Source organism: Notechis scutatus, chromosome 2 (assembly GCF_049901735.1).
Source record: "Notechis scutatus isolate UNSWTSFEM ecotype Mainland chromosome 2, rNotScu1.2, whole genome shotgun sequence".
Classification (NCBI taxonomy): domain Eukaryota; kingdom Metazoa; phylum Chordata; class Lepidosauria; order Squamata; family Elapidae; genus Notechis; species Notechis scutatus.
In genome coordinates, this window is record NC_142010.1 from 139,224,004 (window position 1) to 139,246,716 (window position 22,713).

The 22,713-nt window shown below is 40.2% G+C and overlaps 1 protein-coding gene across 5 annotated transcripts in view; it reads left to right on the forward strand.

Annotated features, from left to right (window-relative positions):
- Positions 1-1,961: 1,961 nt before the first annotated feature.
- The window catches only part of SP1 (Sp1 transcription factor), a 34,611-nt gene continuing 13,859 nt past the window's right edge, over positions 1,962-22,713 (forward strand). For 2 of the 5 annotated variants that reach the window (XM_087956377.1, XM_087956379.1), the window contains exons 1-3: positions 2,348-2,603; positions 4,889-4,977; positions 5,715-7,146. In XM_087956377.1, coding sequence (XP_087812503.1) covers positions 2,375-2,603; positions 4,889-4,977; positions 5,715-7,146 — 1,750 coding nt within the window. In that variant the 5' untranslated portion in view covers positions 2,348-2,374. Of the gene's footprint in view, positions 2,152-2,253; positions 2,301-2,347; positions 2,604-4,888; positions 4,978-5,714; positions 7,147-22,713 lie in introns of those variants that run through there. The other 3 variants (XM_026677306.2, XM_087956378.1, XM_026677310.2) reach the window with 3 other exon arrangements.

The following is a 22,713-nucleotide window of genomic DNA, read 5'->3' on the forward strand; positions in this document are numbered from 1 at the left end:
AAGGCTAAGCTCTGTGCCTCAGTTTGAATTGCAGGGAGGGGCAAGAATCTCCCCCTTCCCCTTTTATGCAAGAGACTTTTCAAATATCCTATGCGCTGGCTTTCAAAGGCAATCAAATTTGCCTTTTTTTTTCTCTTCCTTTACTGAGGCAGGATTCCTTTGTCTTCGTATAATAATGATGATGATGATGATAACAAACAATAATAATAATCAGACTTGAATTCCCTGACTCTACAAAAAACCACCCTACTTGGAACAGCTTATATCCTCCGATGCTACCTGAACAGTTCCTAGGTTCTTGGTTAGGACTCAAGCTGTTGAGCTACCAACCAGCCCCAAAGACTGTGAATCTCACTAAAGATTAACCAATAATAATAATAAACATAGGGCAGAGGATTTGGGTTGAAAAGTATCCGCTGGCACTTTTCTGAGGCCAAAGGAACAGTGATCTTAAACCACAGCAAGTGGGATTGCATGCAGAGCCCAAAATCATTTTTTGTAGCTTGAAGTATTTTGTAGGCACTGAATTTGGAAAACTATTATATATCTACTACTAGAACTAATATTAAAATATTATTAAAATAATGATTAATGAAAAACGCTGTAGACTAAATGATTGAAAAATCTTTTTTACACTTTTTAAAATGTAAATATATTAACATTCAGTGACCTATCGTGTTCGTTTCCTTTGTACGGGTAGTCCTCGACTTACGAAAACAACTGAACCTAACATTTCTGTGGTTAAGTGACATTTGTTAAGTGAGTTTTGCCAAGGTCGCAACTGTGAAAAACGGTCATGTCACTTTTCAGTTGTAACTTTGACAGTAACTTTGTAGCCTGTCACTAAGTGAACACTAAGTCGATGACTGCCTGTAGTTCACTTTTATTATACACATATCTAATAAAGCATCATTTTTGAGCTAGTGATCATACATTTGTGAAGATTCTGCAACCTGATTTATAGCATGAGCAACTTATGTTATCGAATGTGTTGTGTATCAGTGTATAAACAATATCTTTCAACATGTGAAAAGTGGCCCTGAACGAGACTTATTTCGTTTATTATTTTCTTGAAAAATGCGTGTTTCACTGACAGGAGCAAGCAAAAGCTTAAGTACTCTGCACACCAATCCGTTTTTTTTTTAACACCTTCCTTGCACTGACAGGTGTGAGAGAGAAACTCTAGCGAAACCACTGAATCGGTGGCCTGACGCCAACCCCCATTTCACCGATTCCCAGAAAGCTCAAGCGTCTCTAGGCGTTACATAAGACTTTCATTAAATGGAGGCAAAAGCGGAACCTCTCTTTCCACATCCGAGCTAAAATGGCACCACATCCGTCACTTTTTGCTAAGGCCCACGAGCTCCGTCATCCCCCATTGGCCAATTTAAGGCCGTCCACGTCTCTCATTGGAGTAGGCGGGTTTCCGCCTCCCTGTTGTTGCTGCCCTTCGTGTCAACGCTTAATCGCTCGGAAGGGCCTTTTTCCCCTCAAATAGGCTCTCCGTAGCCGCTGCGCATGTCATTTCCTGTCCTGCTTCCGCCTTCTTTTCCTTTCATGAAAACCTCTCGCGGCCTTCTCGAGCTCTGATTGGGTTACAAGCTGGTCGGTCACGAGTCAAGTGGTACGATTTCATCATACGCGCGAAGCTTCCGAAACTTCGCGCGACAGCCGATTGGCAGACCGCGACGTCAGTTACTCCTGTCTCTTCGTCCTTTCCTCGCCCGTCTTACTCGAACGCTAGGTCGAAGCTCCACCTCTCTCCAGGGGGCGGAGCCTCACCCAGAGGCGTTTCCTGGAAGGAGTGCCACCACCGAGCTCTTCGTAATCTGTTTCAATTTTCTTCCCCCCCCTCCCCTCCCCACCATCATTCCCGCGGCAAACCCCGCCTTGCTTTGCTTGAATAGTCGGAGGACACGTCATTCACTGCTAGTACCGCCTTCCGGAGTTTCCTTCAGGCTTCGTGATTGGGCAGAGCGGCAGGAGGCGTGTCCCTGGGCTTGGGCCGTGTCGGCGCAGCTCCCTCCCTTCGCCAACCCTTTGGCGGTCACCGGTGGGGTTAGGCTGTCTCGTCACCGACTTCGCTGCCCCCGCCCCGCCCACCCCTCCGGCACCACTTAGGTTCGCCTTCCCCGTCAGGCAACATGAGCGGTAAGGAAGGGACCATCGTGGCCGGGCGGGGGGCGCCGCCTTCTTTCTCTTTTTCCCGCCCCGCCCAGACCAGCCCCCCGGGCGGGGGGGAGATCCGAACGGGGAGGGGTAACGATTCTGGGGAGGGGAAGCCAGCCACAGGAGCCGTGGTAGGGGAAGCCTTTTGGGGGAGGGGCCCCGAGAAGGGGAGCGGGGCTTGCGATGGAGGGTGGAGGAAGCGGCCATGGGAAGGGAGGGCAAGCTGCCTCAGGAAGGAGGAGGATCGGGCGGGACCAGGTGGGGGCTGGAATTTCTCCGCTGGAAAGAAGCAGCAGAGCCCGATGGAGCCTCCGTCTACCTCTCTCGGGTGCTGCTGCTGCTGCTGTCCGAGGTTGGGAGGGAGACGCAGGCGAGGCCGGAGAAGGAGGGAGGAGGAGAGAAAGTAGCAAGGGAAACGTTTAAAAAGCCTCTGTGTGTATGTATATGGTGCCCTCCCTTCCTATTCCGCCATCCCATCCCCCACTGCCTTGAATCCTTGGAGGGAGAGAGGCGGCTTCGGGCCATGTGCAAAGTGCCTCTCTCCCGGTTGAAAGGGGGAGGGGGGAAAGGGCCAAACTTGCAGTTCCGGAGAGGCCCTGCGTTGGCTTCCCAGGAAGGCCGGAGGCACTTCTGAGAAACGATAAGGCCTTGTTTGGTACCGTGCCCAAAATATGAAGAAATCCGCCTTTCGGTCGAAACTTTGCTTCTGCTCTTGGGGGGGGGGAGGGGGAAAAGGGTGTGTGGTGGGGGAGGGGAAAGAAATGAAAAAAGAAATGCAAACCCGCAGGGGCAACTCCACAACGATTAGGCTAGGCCTCTTTTCTCCCTCTCTCAGATTCCGATGCAAAGGGAGGCGTCGTCGTCGTCGTCTCCCCTTCCTCCTTCATTATTATTATTAACATTGGCGTGTGGGATGCCGGGCCACTTAAAAAAAAAAAAAAGCCCTTTGTTGGGAGAGGAATTTTAAAGTAGGAAATCGTTACGTTTGGCAGGCTTTGCTTCTGTGTGCGCTGGGTGCAGAACTCCTTGTCGAACCAGCTGCGAGTCAGAAGTTTGGGGAGTGACTCATGCAACTACTTCCCCCTTTTCCTCCCAGCCTTCAGAGATGCGTTTTGCACCTGCCTTTTTACCCAGAGAAGCCCCTGTCCTAGGCCTTGCCCTGCTCTGCATGAAGAGTGGAGCCAAAATGGAGCTGTTTTTTTTTTGGGGGGGTGAAGGAATAATAGCAACTCTTCAGAGAAAACGAGTATTTTCATGACAGATAGGTTCTTTTTTTTTTTTTTAAATGAGTGTAGCCGCCTTTACCTCAGAAAAACCCTTGTTAAGAGAGACTGCCAAAAAAAAAAAAAAAAAAGCTGTAAACAGATCTCTGGTATTTATTTAATATGCGTTGACCAGGCTTCAAATCAGGTTGGTTTTTGCATCATCGGTTTGAGGAAGTGGCTGAGGCAGTGTGGGGTGAGGGAGAAGGCTGTAAATATGACACAATACAGATATCCACCTAGCAATTTTGATGCTGACCTTTTCCTGGGATGTTTTCTTTTCATGAATGTTTGTGAATGTGTACTGTAGCAATTAATAGTAAAATCTGATTTGGTCATAAAAGCCTCTGTTTCTCGGTATTTTATTCTTACTTATTGTTGACAACAATTCTTCATGATCACACTGCCCCACTTTGTTTTCCTTGTTGATGAGCAGTGCATACAGTTTATTCGGGATGCTAATGCAAAGTTGCTCTTTAAATTTTAATCATAGTTATTCGTTGTACTTGCATCTTGGCCTTTATTCAAAGAGATTGGAGAATACAGTAGTATATCATATCCTTTCTCATTATTTAAACAGTCATGTAAAATGGCTTGTTTATTGTTTATTAAAAATGTGAGCATAGGATTTTTGTAGTTACATTTGAATTGCTCAGTAGATTACACTGTCTTTATTGACATTTTATATTTCTATGTTCTCTTTACCACATTTCCTCTTAAGGACTTTAACTATGGTTAGTTCATTATGGTGCTAGATTATTTTAAAGACAATTCTAAATGCAGTGTGTACGTGTGTATTCCAAAGTATATCACTTAAATGCATAATCTATAGTCATAATGCTTTACTTTCTGTTAAGTGTGCCACTTTATTTAACTTCTGCTAAAGGCCTTCAATTTTAAACCTGTATTTTTAAATAAAAAATGCTGGAGATTTCTTGCTGCCCAATCCCCCCAACTTATGATCCACAACTGAGCCCAAAATGTATGTTGCTAAGTGACAAATTTGTTAAGTGAGTTTTGCCACATTTGCCATGTTTGTTAAGTGAATCACTGAAGTTGTACAATCAATAACATGGCTGTTAAGCGAAACCAATTTCCCCATTGACTTTACTTGTCAAAAGGTTGCAAAGGGTGATCACATGACCCTGGGATACTGCAACTATCATAAATGTGAGTCAGTTGTCAAGCATTTGAATGTAAATTGCATGACCATGGGGATGTTGCAATGGTCATAAGTGTGAAAAATGGTCATAAGACACTTCAGTGCCACTGTAACTTTGAATGGACACTGAGTGAACTGTTGTAAATCGAGGACTACCTGTATGCTACATAGCATGGGATGATCTAATGCTATTTTTTCTAAATAAGCTGTGAGCCTTTCTGCTTCCTCGTGCTTTATATAATTTATTTAACTCATGTATTCTTTTTTTCTTTCTTACCCTCTAATTTCCACGCAGATCATGATATTTCACAAGACATGGTTGTTATCAAGACTGAGAAGGTGGATGAAGGCTGCAGTAATGATGGAGGAAACTGCGAGGCCCAGGTAAGTAAGAGTTTTAAGAAGGAGAGATGGGTTGGGGGATAAAATATCTCAATTTGCAGTAGAAAGATACCTTTGTTTTTTAATATAGGTGGTGATGGAACATTCTCTTCTTTTTCTTTGAAAAAGGTTGATTGCTCATTTTTGCAGTTTTAAAAAATCTTCAATATTTTTGCAATCCTCTATAGTTAAAGCACAGTTGAAAAAGTGATAATAATCTTATGGTCCTTGAGTTAGGGGATGAGTAAATTTAAGACAGGTTAGGTTAACAGAGTAACAGAGTTGGAAGGGACCTTGGAGGTCTTCTAGTCCAACCTCCTGCTCAGGCAGGAGACTATACCATTTCAGACAAATGGTTGTCCAATCCCATCTTAAAAACTTCCAGTGTTGAAGCATTCACAACATCTGGAGGTTAAGGGTTCATCAAAATTTTAGAAGTATTTCTGTACTTCCTCATGAAATACTGTTGGAGCGTAAAATTGTTTAATGCAAGTTCAAAGTGAATATTTTTGAGTAAAATAGTCTAACCTGAGTGACGGGATGCTTATTTTATTAGATGTTGGTTGTTAATGTCTTATGTTGGTTAGACCAGTGTGTACAGTCCCTGCTTTAGGAGATTGGTAAATCTTCTGTTAATTGCCTTCTTTCTTATGCTCCTTCCCAATTGCTGTTGTTTTCTACTGTCATCTGGGATGGCCAGATACTTGACTCCTCCTGTCTTGTTCTTTATTTCCTGACAGGAGTCTCAGCCTTCTCCTCTGGCCCTGCTAGCAGCCACATGCAGCAGGATTGAATCTCCCAATGAGAACTCTGATGGTTTACAGGGGCAACAGGGAGGCTCAAGTGAACTGGACCTTGCTGCTGCAACTCAAATCTCCCAAAGTGCAAATGGCTGGCAAATAATTTCCACTGCTCCTGGAACGTCTGATTCTCCCAAAGATTTGGGGAATAGCGGCAATGAAGACAACGATTCATCATCCAAAAACCGAGCTGCCACCACTGGGCAGTATGTGGTTGCTGCCACCCCAAATATGCAGAACCAACAAGTTCTGACGGGCTTATCAGGGATGTTGCCGAATATTCAGTATCAGGTGATTCCCCAGTTTCAAACTGTGGATGGGCAACAGTTGCAGTTTACCACTGCTCCCACTCAAGTGAGTGTCCAGCAAGATGCCTCTGGCCAACTGCAGATAATTCCAGGAACTAACCAACAGCTCATTACAAACAGGTCTGGCACAGGCAATATCTTGGCTGCCATGCCAAATCTTCTGCAGCAGGCTGTCCCCATTCAGGGAGTAAATGCTCTCTCAGGGCAAACCCAGTATGTCACTAACGTCCCCCTGGCTTTGAACGGCAATATCACCTTATTGCCTGTCAACAGCATTGCTGCCAGTTTGGCCCCCACATCTCAGTCAGTTACTCTAAGCAATTCTAGCTCTCCGGAGAATAGCGCTCAGACAGTTTCTGTCACGTCAATCAGTTCCTCAAGTATGGCTGCGACTCAAGGCAATACCGCCTGTTTTTTCACCAATGCTAACAACTACAGTGCCACTACCACCACCAGTAATTTGGGCATCATGAATTTTTCTACTGGCGGCAGTGTGGGGACAAACGTTCAGGTGCAGGCGCCAGGGAGGACAAACAGCACTCAGAATGCCGATGCTGTGCAAGTTGCAGTCCAACAAGGACAACAGAAAGATATTGATCAAAACCAGCAGCAGCAGCAGCAGCAGCAGCAGATCCTAGTGCAGCCTCAACTTGTTCAAGGAGGACAAGGCGGCCAGACCTTTGCTCCTCAAGATGCCCTGCAGAACCTGCAGATCCAGGCCCTCCCCAACACTGGTCCGATCTTCATTCGAACGCCCACTGTAGGGCCAAATGGACAAGTCAGCTGGCAAACTATTCAACTTCAAAACCTTCAGGTCCAAAATCCGCAAGCTCAGACAATCGCTTTGGCTCCCGTGCAGGGGGTGTCCCTGGGGCAGACGGGGAGCACCAGCACAACACTCACACCGATAGCTTCGGCCTCTCTACCCAGTGGCACAGTCACTGTAAATGCCGCTCAGCTATCCTCTGTACCGGGCCTTCAGACCATCAACCTTGGGGCCCTGGGATCTGGCATCCAAGTTCATCAGCTGCAAGGGCTCCCTCTCACCATAGCCAATGCCTCTGGTAAGTGGCATGTTCTCATAGTGCATGTTGTTGGTTTCCATGTACATTATTCATTTTAAATTGTTACTGAAACAAAGTTTTCATTACTGAAGGAATAAATTGGAACATGAAGAACAAGTATACTGAAGGTTGGACATGAAGAAACAACCTGCTTTTCTAATTCTTTTTCACATAACAGTTTTTAAAACATTTTTCTTTTAAGGTTACGTGCATCTGTCAAAAGTTGAAGGGGGCTACCCTCAGAACTTTTAAAAGTATAGTGAAGAGATGTATCTGCTGTAATAGCTGCTGTATTTTTTATAGAAAAGTCTGCCAAGAATTATCCGTTAAAACATATGTTTTATTTTTATTTTTTACTGAGAAATAATGTTCAAGTTGGATTTAGATGGTCATTCATGCTATGAATGGCAACTGTGAAGAATTAGTCATTTAGCATAACTAGGTACAGTATTGTATGTAGAAAAGCTACTGTAATAGATCCCAGAACCATTTTAAACTAGGGACTTGTGGCAATGTGCCATTATTTTCCCACTTTGCTTACCTTGGGGTAATTCTGTGAGATTTTGCCACTTCAAAGAAAAAATTTAAACATGTTCATACATGTTTAGATTCCTATCAATATCATCTGATGGAGAGACAACATACAGTATGTTATGGCAGCTTTGTGTACTGTGTGGCCAAACCCCAATTTATGTGGAGCCTCAAAAACTATTCGGTACTGAATGCAGTAACCTGCAAAGAGAGCTAGATTGGAATCTGCTAATCTAGCTGTCAGGCACCTTTCTAGTTGGATAAAATATAGGGAAGGAATTTTAAGGCTGAAATATTGTGACACACATTCGGCTATATGGAATAAGGCCATAAGGCAGCAGCTTCTACACATTTGCATGCCATATGTGAATATCTCTTAAAAGATTTGAGTGTACGGTGGATGTGAGAAATTGAAAAAATGGGTCTTCTGCTGTAGCCTTTCTTAATTAGTAACCTTCCAAATGTATTGGAATTAACAACTTTCAGAATTCCTACCTGGCAAATCTCGTGGAGTCAAAATCATAACACCAGGGTCATCAGAGTAAAGAAGATTGAATGAAGAACAAAGAGTAAAATATATTATGTCCATAGGGTCTTATTGTTGTATTCTCCCATATGCCAAGTGATTGGCTCTGCAAAATGTTCATTAATATGAGGTCTTTTTTTCTTCAGGTCTTTATGATTGCATAGTGTAACACAAGATGATTAAACCATTAGAAATCCTTGAATTCATAGTTTCCAAAATTCATTTGAAATGGTTTATGCATTACTGATTCCCTAATTATTCAATAATTATGTGGGTAGAAGAGTAAACATTTACAAGTAAAGTCTTGTAATTTGAGGATCACGCACAGTGGGCAAAAAGATAAGAAAATGCAAGAAATAATTCAAATGAAGTAGGGGAATAATGCATGCACATTGAGTCAAAAGAGCCATTGATCTCAAGGCAATTTCTGGATGGACAGTTTTGGACTTACTAAGTTTTTATTCTATGATGCTGAATTAGAACTCAAGCTGATGCTAGAGAATTAAGATTAAACTTCTAATGTCTGGAAACATCTCTTAATGCTAAGGAATGACTGGCCCATGAAAGTAGTACAGAATGTGCTTTTAAATCATTGTGTGGTGTTTGCGGAAGGTCAAACTGTTGTATTGAAAATGTTTGAAGAAGGTTGGTGGAAAAACTAGGCACCCTTCCACTATGCTGCAGACTTTGCATGGATGAAGATAACAGAATAAAGTTGCCTTGCAGAACAAAATGGGGTTATGGGCAGGAAGAGACTTGTTTAATTTATGGTATTTATTAGAGTATTTGATATTTATTAAGCAGATAGTCAAAGATTCACACAATTAAGCAAATGTAAAGTTATAGGAGATTTTCATTTTTACTGCATATATGATTTTGGATTTTTTTTCATTGCAGTGTACTTTTTTTCCCCTTATTTGGATGAATTGCATGGATGTGGCTACTAGTTCTGTTGCTTCTGTGAATGTAGGGATGAAGTGTATTGTCATTCATTCTTTTTCTTGCTTACTTTATAGCAGTTTCCTAAACCGACCACCCTGGATAACAATTACTTTATGAGAAAACCCATTTATATTGAGAATATGAGGTTCAGGAAACTTGCATTATATTACAGGTGTTACATTATGAGTTTCAGTTATGATTTTTTGTGTGTGTGTGTTATGCATAAAACTATACAGTTTTGGAATCCAGCAACTTTTATTTGTGGTGAATTCTACAAACAGAAATTGTAAAACTGAGAAAAAAAATATTCTCAGCCTTCTAATTTTTATAAAACTTTGTAATTAGAATTGGAAACCGGAAAGTGTTGGCTTGTAAAGTTTTCCGAAGTGTAATGTTTCCCAGTTTCCCTGTACCATCCACAAAGGCTTGGCCGAAGACCCAGTATGCCTGTAGAAGTTGCCACCAAATTGTTATTTTTAATGTGAGTTACTCTTTGTAGAAAAGTCAGTTTGGTGCAATAGTCATTTGTAACATCAGTAATAGTTTGTAGCATTAGGTTACCCACCAAGAAACCAACTGGGTCAAAAAAAGCAGCCTGGTGGTCTTGGGCCAGTCCCTCTCTCTCTCAGTACTAGGAAGCAGGCAATGGCAAATTATTTCAGAAAAGCCTTGCCAAGAAAACCACAGCAACTAGTTCAGTCAGTTGCTAGGAGACAACACTGACTTGAAGGTGCACACAAGCACACAGAGCATTCCCCATATATTCAGTAAGTTTAATCACATTAACTTTATTTCAGGAATGTTTGATCTCACCCATTTTATTATGGACCTATCAATTTTGAAGAGAGTGGTTGATGGCATATCATTTAAGTGCCATTTAAGTGCTCAGTTTGAACAGTGAATGTTTTATGTTTTCAGCCTAGGCCTTGCAGTTTTACTCCTTAAAGACCACTCATAATTCTATATTATGTATTAATGCTGATGGTCTGTATAGCACTCATTGCAATAAGTTTTAATTTAGCTATGGAGGGTATGCATAATTTTTTTAAACATGGGATAAATATAGTACAGCTATAAACTTATTTTTGAAATGTCTTTAACATTCAGAGTAGTGTGAAGATTTACCCTTTAAAATAGCTACAAGTAATCCTCAACTTACAACAGTTCGTTAGTGACCATTTGAAGTTAAAACGGCACTGAAAAAGGGACTTAGGACCGTTTTTCACACGACCGTCGCAGCATCCTCATAGTCATGTGAACATAATGCAAAAACTTGACAACTGGGTAACACACATTTATGACAGTTGCTGTGTCCCCAGGGTCATGTGATCCCCTTTTGCGACCTTCTGATAAGCCAATGGAGAAGCCCGATTCACTTAACAAGCGTATTACTTGCTCAATAACTGGTGATTTACTTAGCAACTGAGGCAATTCACTTAACTGCCTCACTTAGCAACGACAATTTGGGGCTCAATTGTAGTCGTAAGTTGAGGACTATCTGTATTTGTAAGTAGAAAGTATACTTAAGTTGCAAAGATTCCACACTGAAGATAAAGAATGTGATGCAATAGATTTGTGTCATTGTTCTCTAAAACTAGCTCTTGGCACTTAAAACCTGGTATGTTTTTTTTGAAAGAGATTTGATAAAAGATCATGAAAATATTTATCTTTGGAAACCCTGTTTTTTTTTTTTTTATTCCTGCTTTGCATTCATTTTGGAGGACACTTAAACATTATGTTTTCTAACTGCACTTGAGAGCTTTAGTGTTGGTGGTTAAATATTGCCTGGCTTAAGTTACTGTTTCCTCCACAAAGAATAATTATGGGGTTGGGTTTTTTTGAAGAATTGTGTTTCGTGGTATGCTATTTATCGAAGTTGTTTTCGTTTTTGAAACCCCTTAACGAAGCTGATGATAGACTTCCTCATTAATAATTTTGGATTAATGAATACTCTGATTTTTTTTTCACAGCACTGGTGGTTTTCAAGTTAAGGTTAAAAGCGATATGATTATATTACTTATTTGTTTGGTATTTTTTTAAAAAACCTTCATTTGGAGGTTGAAATAGTTTCTTAATGAGAAGTTAAATTCTCTAGCCCCTATTAATTCCATGTTTATATTTAGTTACATTTAAAATTAAAAAAAATATTGACCTAATTCTAGTAGATCAAGAATAAGAGAAAAGAACAATTAAAAGCAAAGATTTCAGAAATCTTATCACAAGGTCTAGAAACTTACTGTTTAAAATATAAAAATGGAATATAAAAGCTGTGTTTTGTATTTTTTTCAAAAATATTTTTTTCAAAGTCTTCTGTATCCTTTAGCATTTGCATTCATGCAGCCTTGAACTTTGCTTTTTATATTAAGCCTATAAGGCAAACTAAAGGCCAGGTACACACACAAACACACACAAACACCAAAAAACACACACACACGTATGTGTGATATGTTATATTTTGGGTTTGTAACTTGCCACATGGACCAAATTTTAACTTTTAATGGTTCATTCAATTATTCCTTCTGTAATTCTCATTGAAGGTAGCAGTAGCTTTTTTGTATTCCAAAATTTAATAAAATTAAGAAATGTTCAAGTATGTCTATAGTACTAAGTGATTTAATCATTATAACCCTCACTTCCCTAAACTCTCAAGATCTGTTATTTTCTAAGGGGAGGGTAAAAACAGGGTGGGGGCACATAATTCCAGTTACCTTGGAATAATTGGGAGTTCAGACATTTCTCTTTACCATGTAGCTGTGCTCTTCAGTTAATGTAGGAACTTGTAACCTGTAATCCTTAAATCCATTTCTCTCAGTTCCTAAAGCCAATTCTGACAGACTTGACAAGAAAATCTACAATTAGATGTCCTACTGTACTGAGTTGGGAAACAAAACTATAGTATGTATAACTAAAATATATTAAAGACAGCTTTACACAACCCTTCTCAATGGAAACCTAGCAAAAATGGAGAATCTAGACCCTACTAATATGAAAAATCTGTCGCAGTGCCATGTTTTTATATTACCTTGCCAACTGCAACCTTCCTTCACATAAAAAAAACATGAAGTGTAACTTCAGGTGCTGAATGGGATTAATTCCTATCCAAGTTCAGATATTCTTAGATAAATTTCCTTCTACTATATTATAAAACAAAACATGTACAGTATGTTTATACAACTCCAGTTCCCTTGAACACGTGCCCAATATATAAAATACCCTTGTGTAAAAATGGATGGAATGGCCTTTTGCTTTACTTGGCCCACATTTTTTTTTTGCACAATGACTAATTAGGAACCTTTGAGGTAGTTGAACTGAAGTAGGGGACACTCTTCTAAGCTGTTACAATAAATCCTTGATTTACCTGACTAATGGTATAGGGCTATTTATTAAAGCAAAAAGTTGATTACCATTTGAAGCCAAAGTAAAGTTGGGGTTTAGGCAGGGGCCTAGGAGTGGCTGGAGACCTGTGTTCTTGGCTCACTTAGTAATTTTCAGCCCACATATCTCACAGGGCTGTTTTTGTGGGAAGAGATAAGGGATGGTGTCCTGTATAAAAGCAGGATATTGGTCTAATTAAGTAGATAATAAATGTTTGTGGTAATAAATTTCGCAACTAGTTATATACTCTAAAGAAGCATTTTGTCGATTCTAAAACTCCTGCATTGAATGACCTCTGGTTCTAATATTTTGAGAAAGAAAGTGTTCTTCCTGTCTACCTCTTCCATGGTAGTCAAGATTTTTATACACATAATAAAGTACTACTATAGTTACCTTTTTTCCTAAGCTAAAGAATCCCACAATTTACTAGTATTTTTTTTTTCTAATGGAAGGCATTTATACTTTCCTGTACTTTATCTTGTATCCTTACTAAATTATGGTACAGGCCCCAATCAGCATTTGGGTGAAGTTAAGTTTTTTTGTCCCAATTTACATCAGTTTCCAGTTACTTAACTTGAATTTCATTTTCAGTTTGGCTGCTCATTCTCTTAGTTTTAAAAGCTTAAGGTTTTAAAGAGCTACCATGTGCTTGATACACCATGATTTAATGATACAGCTAGAAGATTTTTTACATAGATTGGTATTTTCTTGCCTTTTGTCTTTTTTAATTGTTAGGAAAGAGACATTGGTAAGACAGAGAGATATGCACAAGACTTTGTTGCAATGTTGCATAAATTAATTATGAGTAAATGTAGAGATTAAAAGCATAGTACTAGATAATTTTATATTAAATTATCTAGTTCCTAGGTTACTTGTGATTCATAGCACTTAAAGTTTATGATTGATGCTTTAAATTGAGTTTGACTGAATCCTATTTTGTAGATTCTCATTCCAGTATAAATCTTATTTTGGCTTTTCCTTTGAATTGGAGTTCAACCTGCTTAACTGTTTAAACTTGTTTGGTTTGTACTATAACAAATGAAAAGAGGGGCAGTTTCAACAGAAGACAAACCTGAACTGAATGAATAAACAAATACAAATGGTTAGTAATAAAAACTTGTTTGGTCTTTTTTGACCAGTTTGTTCATAAGCAAAATCATTCACTGAGCAATGAGCAAAGGTCCTGGCTAACTACAGGTCTTGGAAATGTATAATTGGTATTTTATCAGCAGAAGCATTTAAAATATGGGTAGGGAGACCATAAATGTTCTGTACTTGCTTCCTACTATTGACTTATGTCTAAATAACTTACTAAAAAAAAGTATTTTGCTCAGTGAAATAAACGTTGAAACATGTAACTTCTGCATACCTGTGTCTAGCAATGCAAAGGAGTTATGACTCCCCTTCATGATTCTTTCTAGCACTGCAATTTGTAGAAATTCAGTTGGAGAGTCTTGTTTGAAAATATTTAACCTGAAAATACAGGGATGTTTGTTGAAGGGCAGACATTGTAATTTTCAATTTTCTTCTTTTACTTTTGGGTGAGCTGCTGTGTTCCTGCCCCCCCCCCCCCTAATGCACAAGATGCTTGATACTGTAAAGTGCTTTTAAAAAGAATTAAGGGTATTTGTGTATGGAGCTAGTCTAAGCTCCTAGACAACTTTGTTCTTTCAATTCTTTGTACAAATATATTCAGTATTGAAGTTCAGCAGAAGTTGTATCATTAAGCTCCTAGCAAAAACACTTAGCCAAAACCACACTCTTTTTGCATATTTAATGTTGGTATTTTGGATGTTTGCTTCCTTTAAGTTTGGTTTTGAAAGCTAAAGTGGCATTTGAATGAGTACCTTGGGTGCAATTAAGCGTTTCTCTAATAGAGGCAATTATGTTCCCTAATAATGTTGCTAGTCCAGATTTTCTGGAGAAGAAGACTGTGAGAAAAAGCTGCAAGCTATCACTTTGGCTAAAAGAAAAGAAAACAAGTAATGTTGTTGTGTGGGGTGTTGTTGTTTTTTGCCTGCATTTGTATCTATCACAGTTTTTTCTTGAACTGTATGTCCTCAGGTTCTGTTGGACTAGAATTCCTATAGCTCCCTAGTCATACTGGTTTAGAATGATTTGAGCTGTAGATCAACATATCAAGAGAAGGAGTTAGAAAATGCTGATCCTTGTGTTTCCTTGTTGATATACACCAGTGGTGGTATTCTACCAGTTCAGCCCAGTTCTGCCGAGCCAGTAGCAGCAATGAGCAGTGGAGACCGAACCGTCGCTCTGCTGTTGGGCCCACCTGCCCGGGCTCCCATACTCACCTTGATCCTCTGAATTTGAAGTGCAGCTGCTTTGCGGGGCACAGAAGAGTGCTGTGCGGCAGCTGCTGAAGCAACCGGGATCATGCAGGCTTGTAGGAGGCAAGTTAGAACGCCTCTACGCCTACTCAAATGCCTCTACGCCTGCGCAAAGTGCGCGTTTGTCACACACACACACACACACACATAGAGTGTGTGCATGCGTGCAAAGCACGGCCACCAAGCCACACCCACTGAACCGGTAGTAAAAATATTTGAATCCGACTACTGATATACACACTGAACTAAACATGAAACTATTGTGCCCCACCATAATCACCCTTTTACTGATATTTACACCAGGTTCTATGTGGTAAAAATTGTTTGTTCGAGTCAGAAGCATCACAATTAAAATAAGGCATACTATACAACATAACATTTAAAATATAAAATACAAGAGTAAAATATGTACATGTTAACAAATATTGCCTACAACATCAATTGTGTTCCATCAAGTGTACACTGATCAGGACACAAACAGCACGTATATTGTTGTTTGCATGTCATCACAATTGGAAAGGGCAAAAGACACCAGATAACCCCATTTGTTCAGGGTGTCTCTGGATCTTGGATCTGTGCAGAGTCTATTCAGCTATTTCCATACTTCCCAGCTTTCATCAGACCCAGGTGCCAGCTTTGCCACTGGTTTCATCCAGTGTTGGTTCTTCGTTACTTTCCATAGGGTCACTCTGCTTTCAAAGTCTTCCATTGACCTAAGGAAGTTTTTCCTGGATTTTAATCTCTGATGAACTGGTTGTAGGCCATAGAGAGGATGTTGCCTAGACATACCTGATTTAAACCTCTCTCTGTGTAGGCTGCTTCTTCTCTGTGAACAGCAGGTAGGGCAATGCCACTAGGTGGTAGATCTTATCTAGTAGGGTAGATTTAAGGCATCAAGTAATAATTCTGCTAGCTTCATTCAGAGCAATATCTCCTTTCCCAGCATGTGCTGATTTACACCAGACTGGGCAGGCGCATTCTGCTGAATATCAAAGAGCCAGAGCTATTGTCCTAGCTTAGTTTGGCACCCCACGTAGAGCTCATTAATTTCCTGAGGATATTATTTTGCTGCTTATACATTAGGGCCAGAGGTGGGTTTCTACCAGTTCTGTCCACCTCTGTAGAATTGGTAGCTCTGAAGAGCAGCAGACATAGAACCGGTTCTATGTCTGCTGATGTTTTTGCTCATCCGTTCATCCGGGCTCTTACCTGATCTTTATTTCCTGATTTTTCAACTTCAGCTGCCGAACGAGGCACAGCTGCTGTTAAAAAACCAGGAAAAGAGGGCTGTTTCAAAGGCTGCTTCTCTGAACGCAGACTGCTGCTGATGATTTACAGAGGCGCACCTTCCCAGCGTGCAGTGAAGCTCGTAAATTCCAAACTGGTAGTTAACCCTGTCATATCCTACCCCTGATTAGGGCCCTGTCTAGAGTGACTCCTAAATACTTAGGGCTGTAGCAATGCTCCTGTAACGTCCCTTTCCATATAATATGCAGCTTCCTAGCAGCCTGTTTATTGCGAAGATGAAACGCACATACCTGAGTTTTTGTTGGATTTGGTTTAACTGGTTATCACAATAGTATCGATCCAGCTTTGTTGTTCAGCCTCCTCAAAAGTTTCTCCCTGTACAGCCACTGCTCAATCATCAGCATACATACAGTTGTTAATACTTTTTCAGGGAGCGGCTGATCCTTGGTGTAAATCAGCAGTCCCCAGCCTTTTCAGCTTGGCAACCCGGGGAGGGGGAAGGGAATGATGTTGTGCAGGCAGTGAGACCATGTGTGAGCAGAGCTTTGCATGTGAGCACAAGCACACACCTCACGCAAGGGCCTGCCACTTGCAAAGGGCAGCTGTGCAGGTGCACTCGCCCAACACTTTCCACTGCCTGGTTCCGAACTGGCCACGGCCTGGTAGTGGGCTGTGGGCTAGGGACCTCTGGTGTAAATATTAAAAAGAGTTTGAGCCAGTTATACTATCCTGTGGCAAGCCGCTCCTTTGATTCCTCCATCTACTTTGCCTTCCCTGGAACTCCACAAAAACATATAGTTCTAAAGCAGATTCCTGGTGATATTTGTAAGTTTTAAATCTTTAGTCATATTATAAACTTTCGGCTTCCATCTTCTAAGATTGATGGTATCCCGCGGCCGGGAGGTCTATGAATACAGTTCCTGTTACATTGCCCTTTTGGAAACTATCTTCGATATACTGGGTTTAAATTCAGATCTGTGCGATACAACTTTTTTCAGGGCAAAATTCAGCCTGTTGCGGTATGAGAAGAGTCGGTTCTCATTGTATCATTCTTTCAACAAGGTTGTAGGTATGGCACAAGAAACAAATTGGATGGTAGTTCTTAGGAGTATTGGCATCTTTACCTGATTTTAAAACTGCTACATTAGGCAGTTTTAGCCTTTCGCCAGACACTAGGAATCTTCTACACCAGGGGTGTCCAACCTTGGCAACTTTAAGACTTGTGGATTTCAACTCCCAGAATTCCTCAGCCAGCAAAGCTGGCTGAGGAATTCTGGGAGTTGAAGTTCACAAGTCTTAAAGTTGCCAAGGTTGGACACTCCTGTTCTACACTGTTCCAAGCATCCATTAAACATTTCTAGTAGCCACTATCTTGCTTTCAGTCCAGATTGCTTTTATCTGTTCAAGAAGGATGTTGTCCAAACCAGCAGCTTTCTGTGGCCTACTCTTCCTTATCGCCTCTCTGGGTTCTTCCATAATAAAGGAGGATGATAAGTTAATCGTTTCATCCTCCTCATATCTGTTGATGTTAATCTTGCGTTTTGGTGACTTCTGATGTGGGTTCTTAAGAAGCTGACTGGCTTTTACCATCTTCAGCGGTAAAAATGAAAGGCTGTCCTGAGAGGATAGCCTATATCTGTGATGGCAAACCTATGGCGCACGAGCTGTTGCCCCAGCTCAGTATCACTGCACATGAATGTGCGCCTCCTGCCAGCCAGCAGGGGGAGCGTGGAGGGGTCCCGCGTGCATGCGCAGGGGGGCAGGGGAGCACAGGGTGTCACGTGCATTGCATTATGGGGGCAGGTGTGCGTGCACATGCGCACTTTTGACATACGACAACAAAAAGGTTAGCCATCATTGGCCTATATCTTGGCTCCCCACAGTGGCATCACAGCACAGTGTGCGTGATTCTTGGCACTCACCAAGCTCTCTGTTTGTTCAAATGTTTTTGAATGATTTTTGAACACAAAACATATTACTGGAAAGCAAGTAAAGCCTCAGCCTCGCGCATAATCTGTATTTCCAGCAATTCATCTGTATCATACCTAAACCTAAACAATGTTATTCTTTAAAAGCGATTTGTATCTAAAAATTACATTTATTTGTGATTGGAAACCCCTCATGGGGAAACCCCTTTTTTGCTGGAAAGAAAAAAAAAAAACTTCCGATTTATGTGTTTGATGATTAGAAAGGGTAAGACTATGGAGAGAAGAAAACTATGTTGTAACCTCAAGGTAAAATATAAGTATAGCTGTTGTTAAGAAATACAGAAACCTTGCCTTTTTTTTTCTTTGCCATTTTTTCACCTCTTATTTTTCTCTTTCTCTTTTAAAATTTATATTGTCATTATTAAAAAATAGCTTTAGTAAATTTGTGTGTGTTTGTGCACGCGCGCGTATCTCTGTCCCAGTACTGACTTTGCCTGTGGTATATGATGTTTTGTGGTTGACCATATCCATTCTTACCCGTTTTTTAAACCTGAAGTGAAGTACTCCCAACAGGAGGGAGTGTATAACTAAAATAGATTTGTCATATCCATTCTGGCACCCATTTTTCCGGGTGCCTCTTGCAAAGGTTGTTTAGCTTTTGAAAAACGCCTAGTGTCCCAGATGTACCCATTGTTTGGGGTTCTTGTCTTGTAAGCATGGTTTATGAAAGGGGATGATGGCTTGGAGTTACTTAAGTTACTTAAGTCGTAGTTACTTAAATTACGGGTGCAAATGGCATCAGTAACAGAGCTGTGCAACATTTCAGAGTTGAAGGCAGAAAGGGACTTTGGAGCTCCTGGAGCCAAACCATTTCCCACATTGTGCAGCTGAGGTGGAGGGCGAGCCCCTAATCCTGGGGAAAAGGCTTTGTTGATTTAAGATGTTGCAGACATGCTGCATTTCTACCAGAGTGCTCCAATTCAGCTTTTTTACTTTCAAATCTACACTGCTGCACATCCTAGTTGATACTTTAGGGTTATGAATGGTTCCCCCCCATTAATCAATTTACTTATAAAATGATTGCACAGAAACAGTTATTTCAAAAAATTGAGGACAGAGTTTTTCCCGAATGTATTCAATATTAAAAGTCTTAGCATAAGATTGGATGTTTACTCCCAGCTTGTTAAATATTAGGGGGGGGGGGTGTTTCCATGCTTTGGAAACGATTTGGAAGCTTCAGCCTAGTACTCTTCTCCATTCATTAAAAGACTTTTTTTTTCCCCTATACAAGCCTGGGGAAAGGGTAGCTTTAAGAGTTTTCAATCAATATCTGCTGTTTTAAAGATTTGATTAATTAAAGTAGGGGTTTTTTTTCAGGCTTGCACAGAAATGTAGCCAAAGGTGTAAACCTTTGATGAATAGCAGAGGTCTTCTGAATCATGCACGGTCCTGCTAAATACTAGCACTTAACAAAATCAATTTTTTTGTATTGATTTAGCCGTTTTTTAAACTTGAAGTGAAGTACTCCCAGCAGGAGGAGTGTATGACTAAAAGAGATCTGTCATTCAGCTTATTGATGAATGTTAATTAAGAATTCTCAGACAATAACTGCCCTATGTTATCATACTGCTTTGATTGGCATATATCAAAATTCCTTGTTTTCTTCCTCAATGTACAAAAGAGCTGAGAAAGAAATAAAGTACCTACTTAATTAAATGTTGGGTTATCCAGCCTCAGTCACTTTTTCTGGGTGTTTTTTTAGCATGATCTTCCTCAATTGAACTACAATTTTCATTCTGTTCTACAAAAGTGCTTTCGTATTATTTTATGCCAATGCATTTTAATCCAGCTGCAGGCCAGATAACCAGTCAGTACTTTATAGTCTGACCTCACTAGCACATGAATGGCTCCAAACCTCTCTCAGTGATATGGCAGTGTGGCAATTAGGAGAAATGATAAACCATACATTCATTAGCGACCATTCAAAGTTAGAACAGCACCTGGAAAAAAGTAGCTTTACAGATGGCCCTCATACTTATGACTGTCACAACATCCCTATGGTATCATGATCAAAATTCAGGTGCCTGGCAATTGACATGTATTTATGACTGTTGCAGTACCTTGTGATTATGTGGTCACCATTTGCAAACTTCCCAGCCAGTTTCTGACAAAGTCATTCGGGGAAATCAGATTCATTTAATGGCCATGAACAACTTCAGTGATTCTTTTAATTGTGGCAAAAAACCCAAAATCAGGCGTGTCTTACTTAATCTTGTTAAACACAATTTATAACACAGTTGCAGTTTATAAACAGTTAAAAAAAGCAGGAAGCAACCAAAGGTAGTCTTTGCATACAGTAGAAGTTCTGGTCTCAATTGTGGTTTTATGTCAAAGACTACCTTTAGTTGCTTCCTGCTTTTTATAACTGTTTATAAAATGTGCAAAATTAAGTCTGTCAGGGCTTTGTAGTGATCAGACAGGTAGATTTTAACTGACCTAGTTGTTATCAATGCTGTTATACAGGCTGTCATCATGCTTGAATATTGGCTTCAAATGGGGTGCAACCTATCCTTGCTTCAGTAGTTATAAAGAAAAAAAAAACCTGGGACTTTATAAGCAGGAAGTGTCACTGACTGTTAAGAGGAAAATGGTAACTGAGTTACTGCTGTATATTGTCTTTGTAAAAAAGTCTAATTGAAATGCCCAAGAAATGATGTAGATGAGTCCTGAATGCTCAGACTAATTGGTTTGAAATAACCATGATTGATGAATGCACTGAAGTTAGCTCAGGGCTGAGCAGCGTCTAGTAAGAATAAATTCTGCCATGGTTAGGCTCTTTGCTTTAAGTTGATTATCCAGATTCTCAATCTGACAACAGTGAAATAATTTATTGCTAAGAAGTACAGATGTTTAAAAAAAGGGAAAATAACATAATGTTTGGTCAAAAAAACTTGTATGACATGTTTTAATAATGGCAAATAAGAGGTTAAATATTCTTTAGTTTCATTTGTGTGAACTTCCTATACTCCAAACAGGAACAAGATACGTTGTGCTTTACATAGATATCACAGTTCATACTTTATTTGTTGTTTATGTCTTGCCCCTGTTTTTTGGTAAGCGTGCAGCAGTCAAGAAGTCATATCCTGCAGTAAGAAAGATTATGTGTCTCCCAGTATAATGTGGGGGTGTTGACCTAGAAACCCAGAGTTTTAATTCCACTTTAGGCATGAAAGCTGGCTGGGTGAACTTGTCCAGTCACTCTCTCAGCCCAAACCACCTCACAGGATGTTATCTAGGGGAAAAATAGGAAGAGGAAGGAGTACTAGGTATGCTTGCCACCTTGAATTGTTTATGAAAAATGTGGGTTAAAAATCTTTTTAAAAATAGAAATGCAACTTAATAATAAAAGGAACCCTAAAATTCCAGCTACCATAGTTTTTTTTTAATGCTGGTATTAGCAATATAGGTTACTTCTTAGTAACATCTCAACTTTATCTGCCAGGAAATTAAGGTAAACAGGTTTTTTAAGATAAACTTGCTGTAAAGAAACAACACAAGATCTGTACCTGAGCTATATATCATAATACAGAACTTGAAAACTAAACCTAGTCCTTCACATAGGTAAAATGCTCAGTAACTAAATCAAAAGATTGCATTCCTGTACCAAGTCAACCATATTTGTGTTTGAAAACAAAGATGTCTCAGTGGCAGAATACCTACTGCCACTCCTTGCAAAGAAAAATTGATAGCATTTATGTATTTAAGCAAACAACTGAACAGATGGGAATTTGAGCTAAGCCATTTGAGGGCTGCTTCAAGATCTGCTTGTGTCTCGTAGGATGAACATGAATCTGCATGACTAGTTTTGCACTTTCACATATCATGCCATGTTCACCCTAATGGGTCGAGGTTGCATCCCTCTCCCTGCTGACTAGTTGAATTTGTCAAAATCAGACTATATAATTGTTGTCTATTTCCCTTTTCCACAACCTGCAATGAATGCTGCAAGTGAGCAGTGCTATTAAACTGAACAAAGCATGCAGGTGACATACCCTAGAATCAATTTGCTTACTTAATGGTTTTAGCCAAAGACCTTACTCCTTTTATAAAGACAATTCCTATATTTATTATTAGAATTCATACGTTTGCCTTCTCTGAGCTCCTTAGAGAATAGCACAAATATTAAAATATCCACAAGCATTATCCATGATAGCCCAAGGTCTTGGCACCAGAGAATTATACTAGCTGGTCTGAATATCAAACTGAGGTTCTGAGTGCAAGGCAAGGGCCAAGAGTGAGAGGAACTTGGGTCCAGAATTAGAGATTTATAAGGGACCCAGGCTGTTCTTATATAACCCAAGGTGCTGGCATAGCAGGTGTGCTGTTTACCTTTGCTCCAGTGGTATATTCTTGGGCTAGGTGCCCTGCCAGAATCTATCCTCTCATTATCTGAATCAGGTCCCACCTGCTCAAGCTTACTACCTTCCAAAGCTGTCTGAAGCATTTGTTTTACCTTCTGGTTAATGCTGTGCCTCTTTAGCCTGGTGCGTCAAATTTTTCAACTTTCAATTTGCAAACATTAGGGGGGTGCTCAAAAGTTGCAACGTGCCTTGGGGGATTGTAAAGCTATTTCGGTTATGTTAATATAATATAATAGTATAGATTGCTTTAC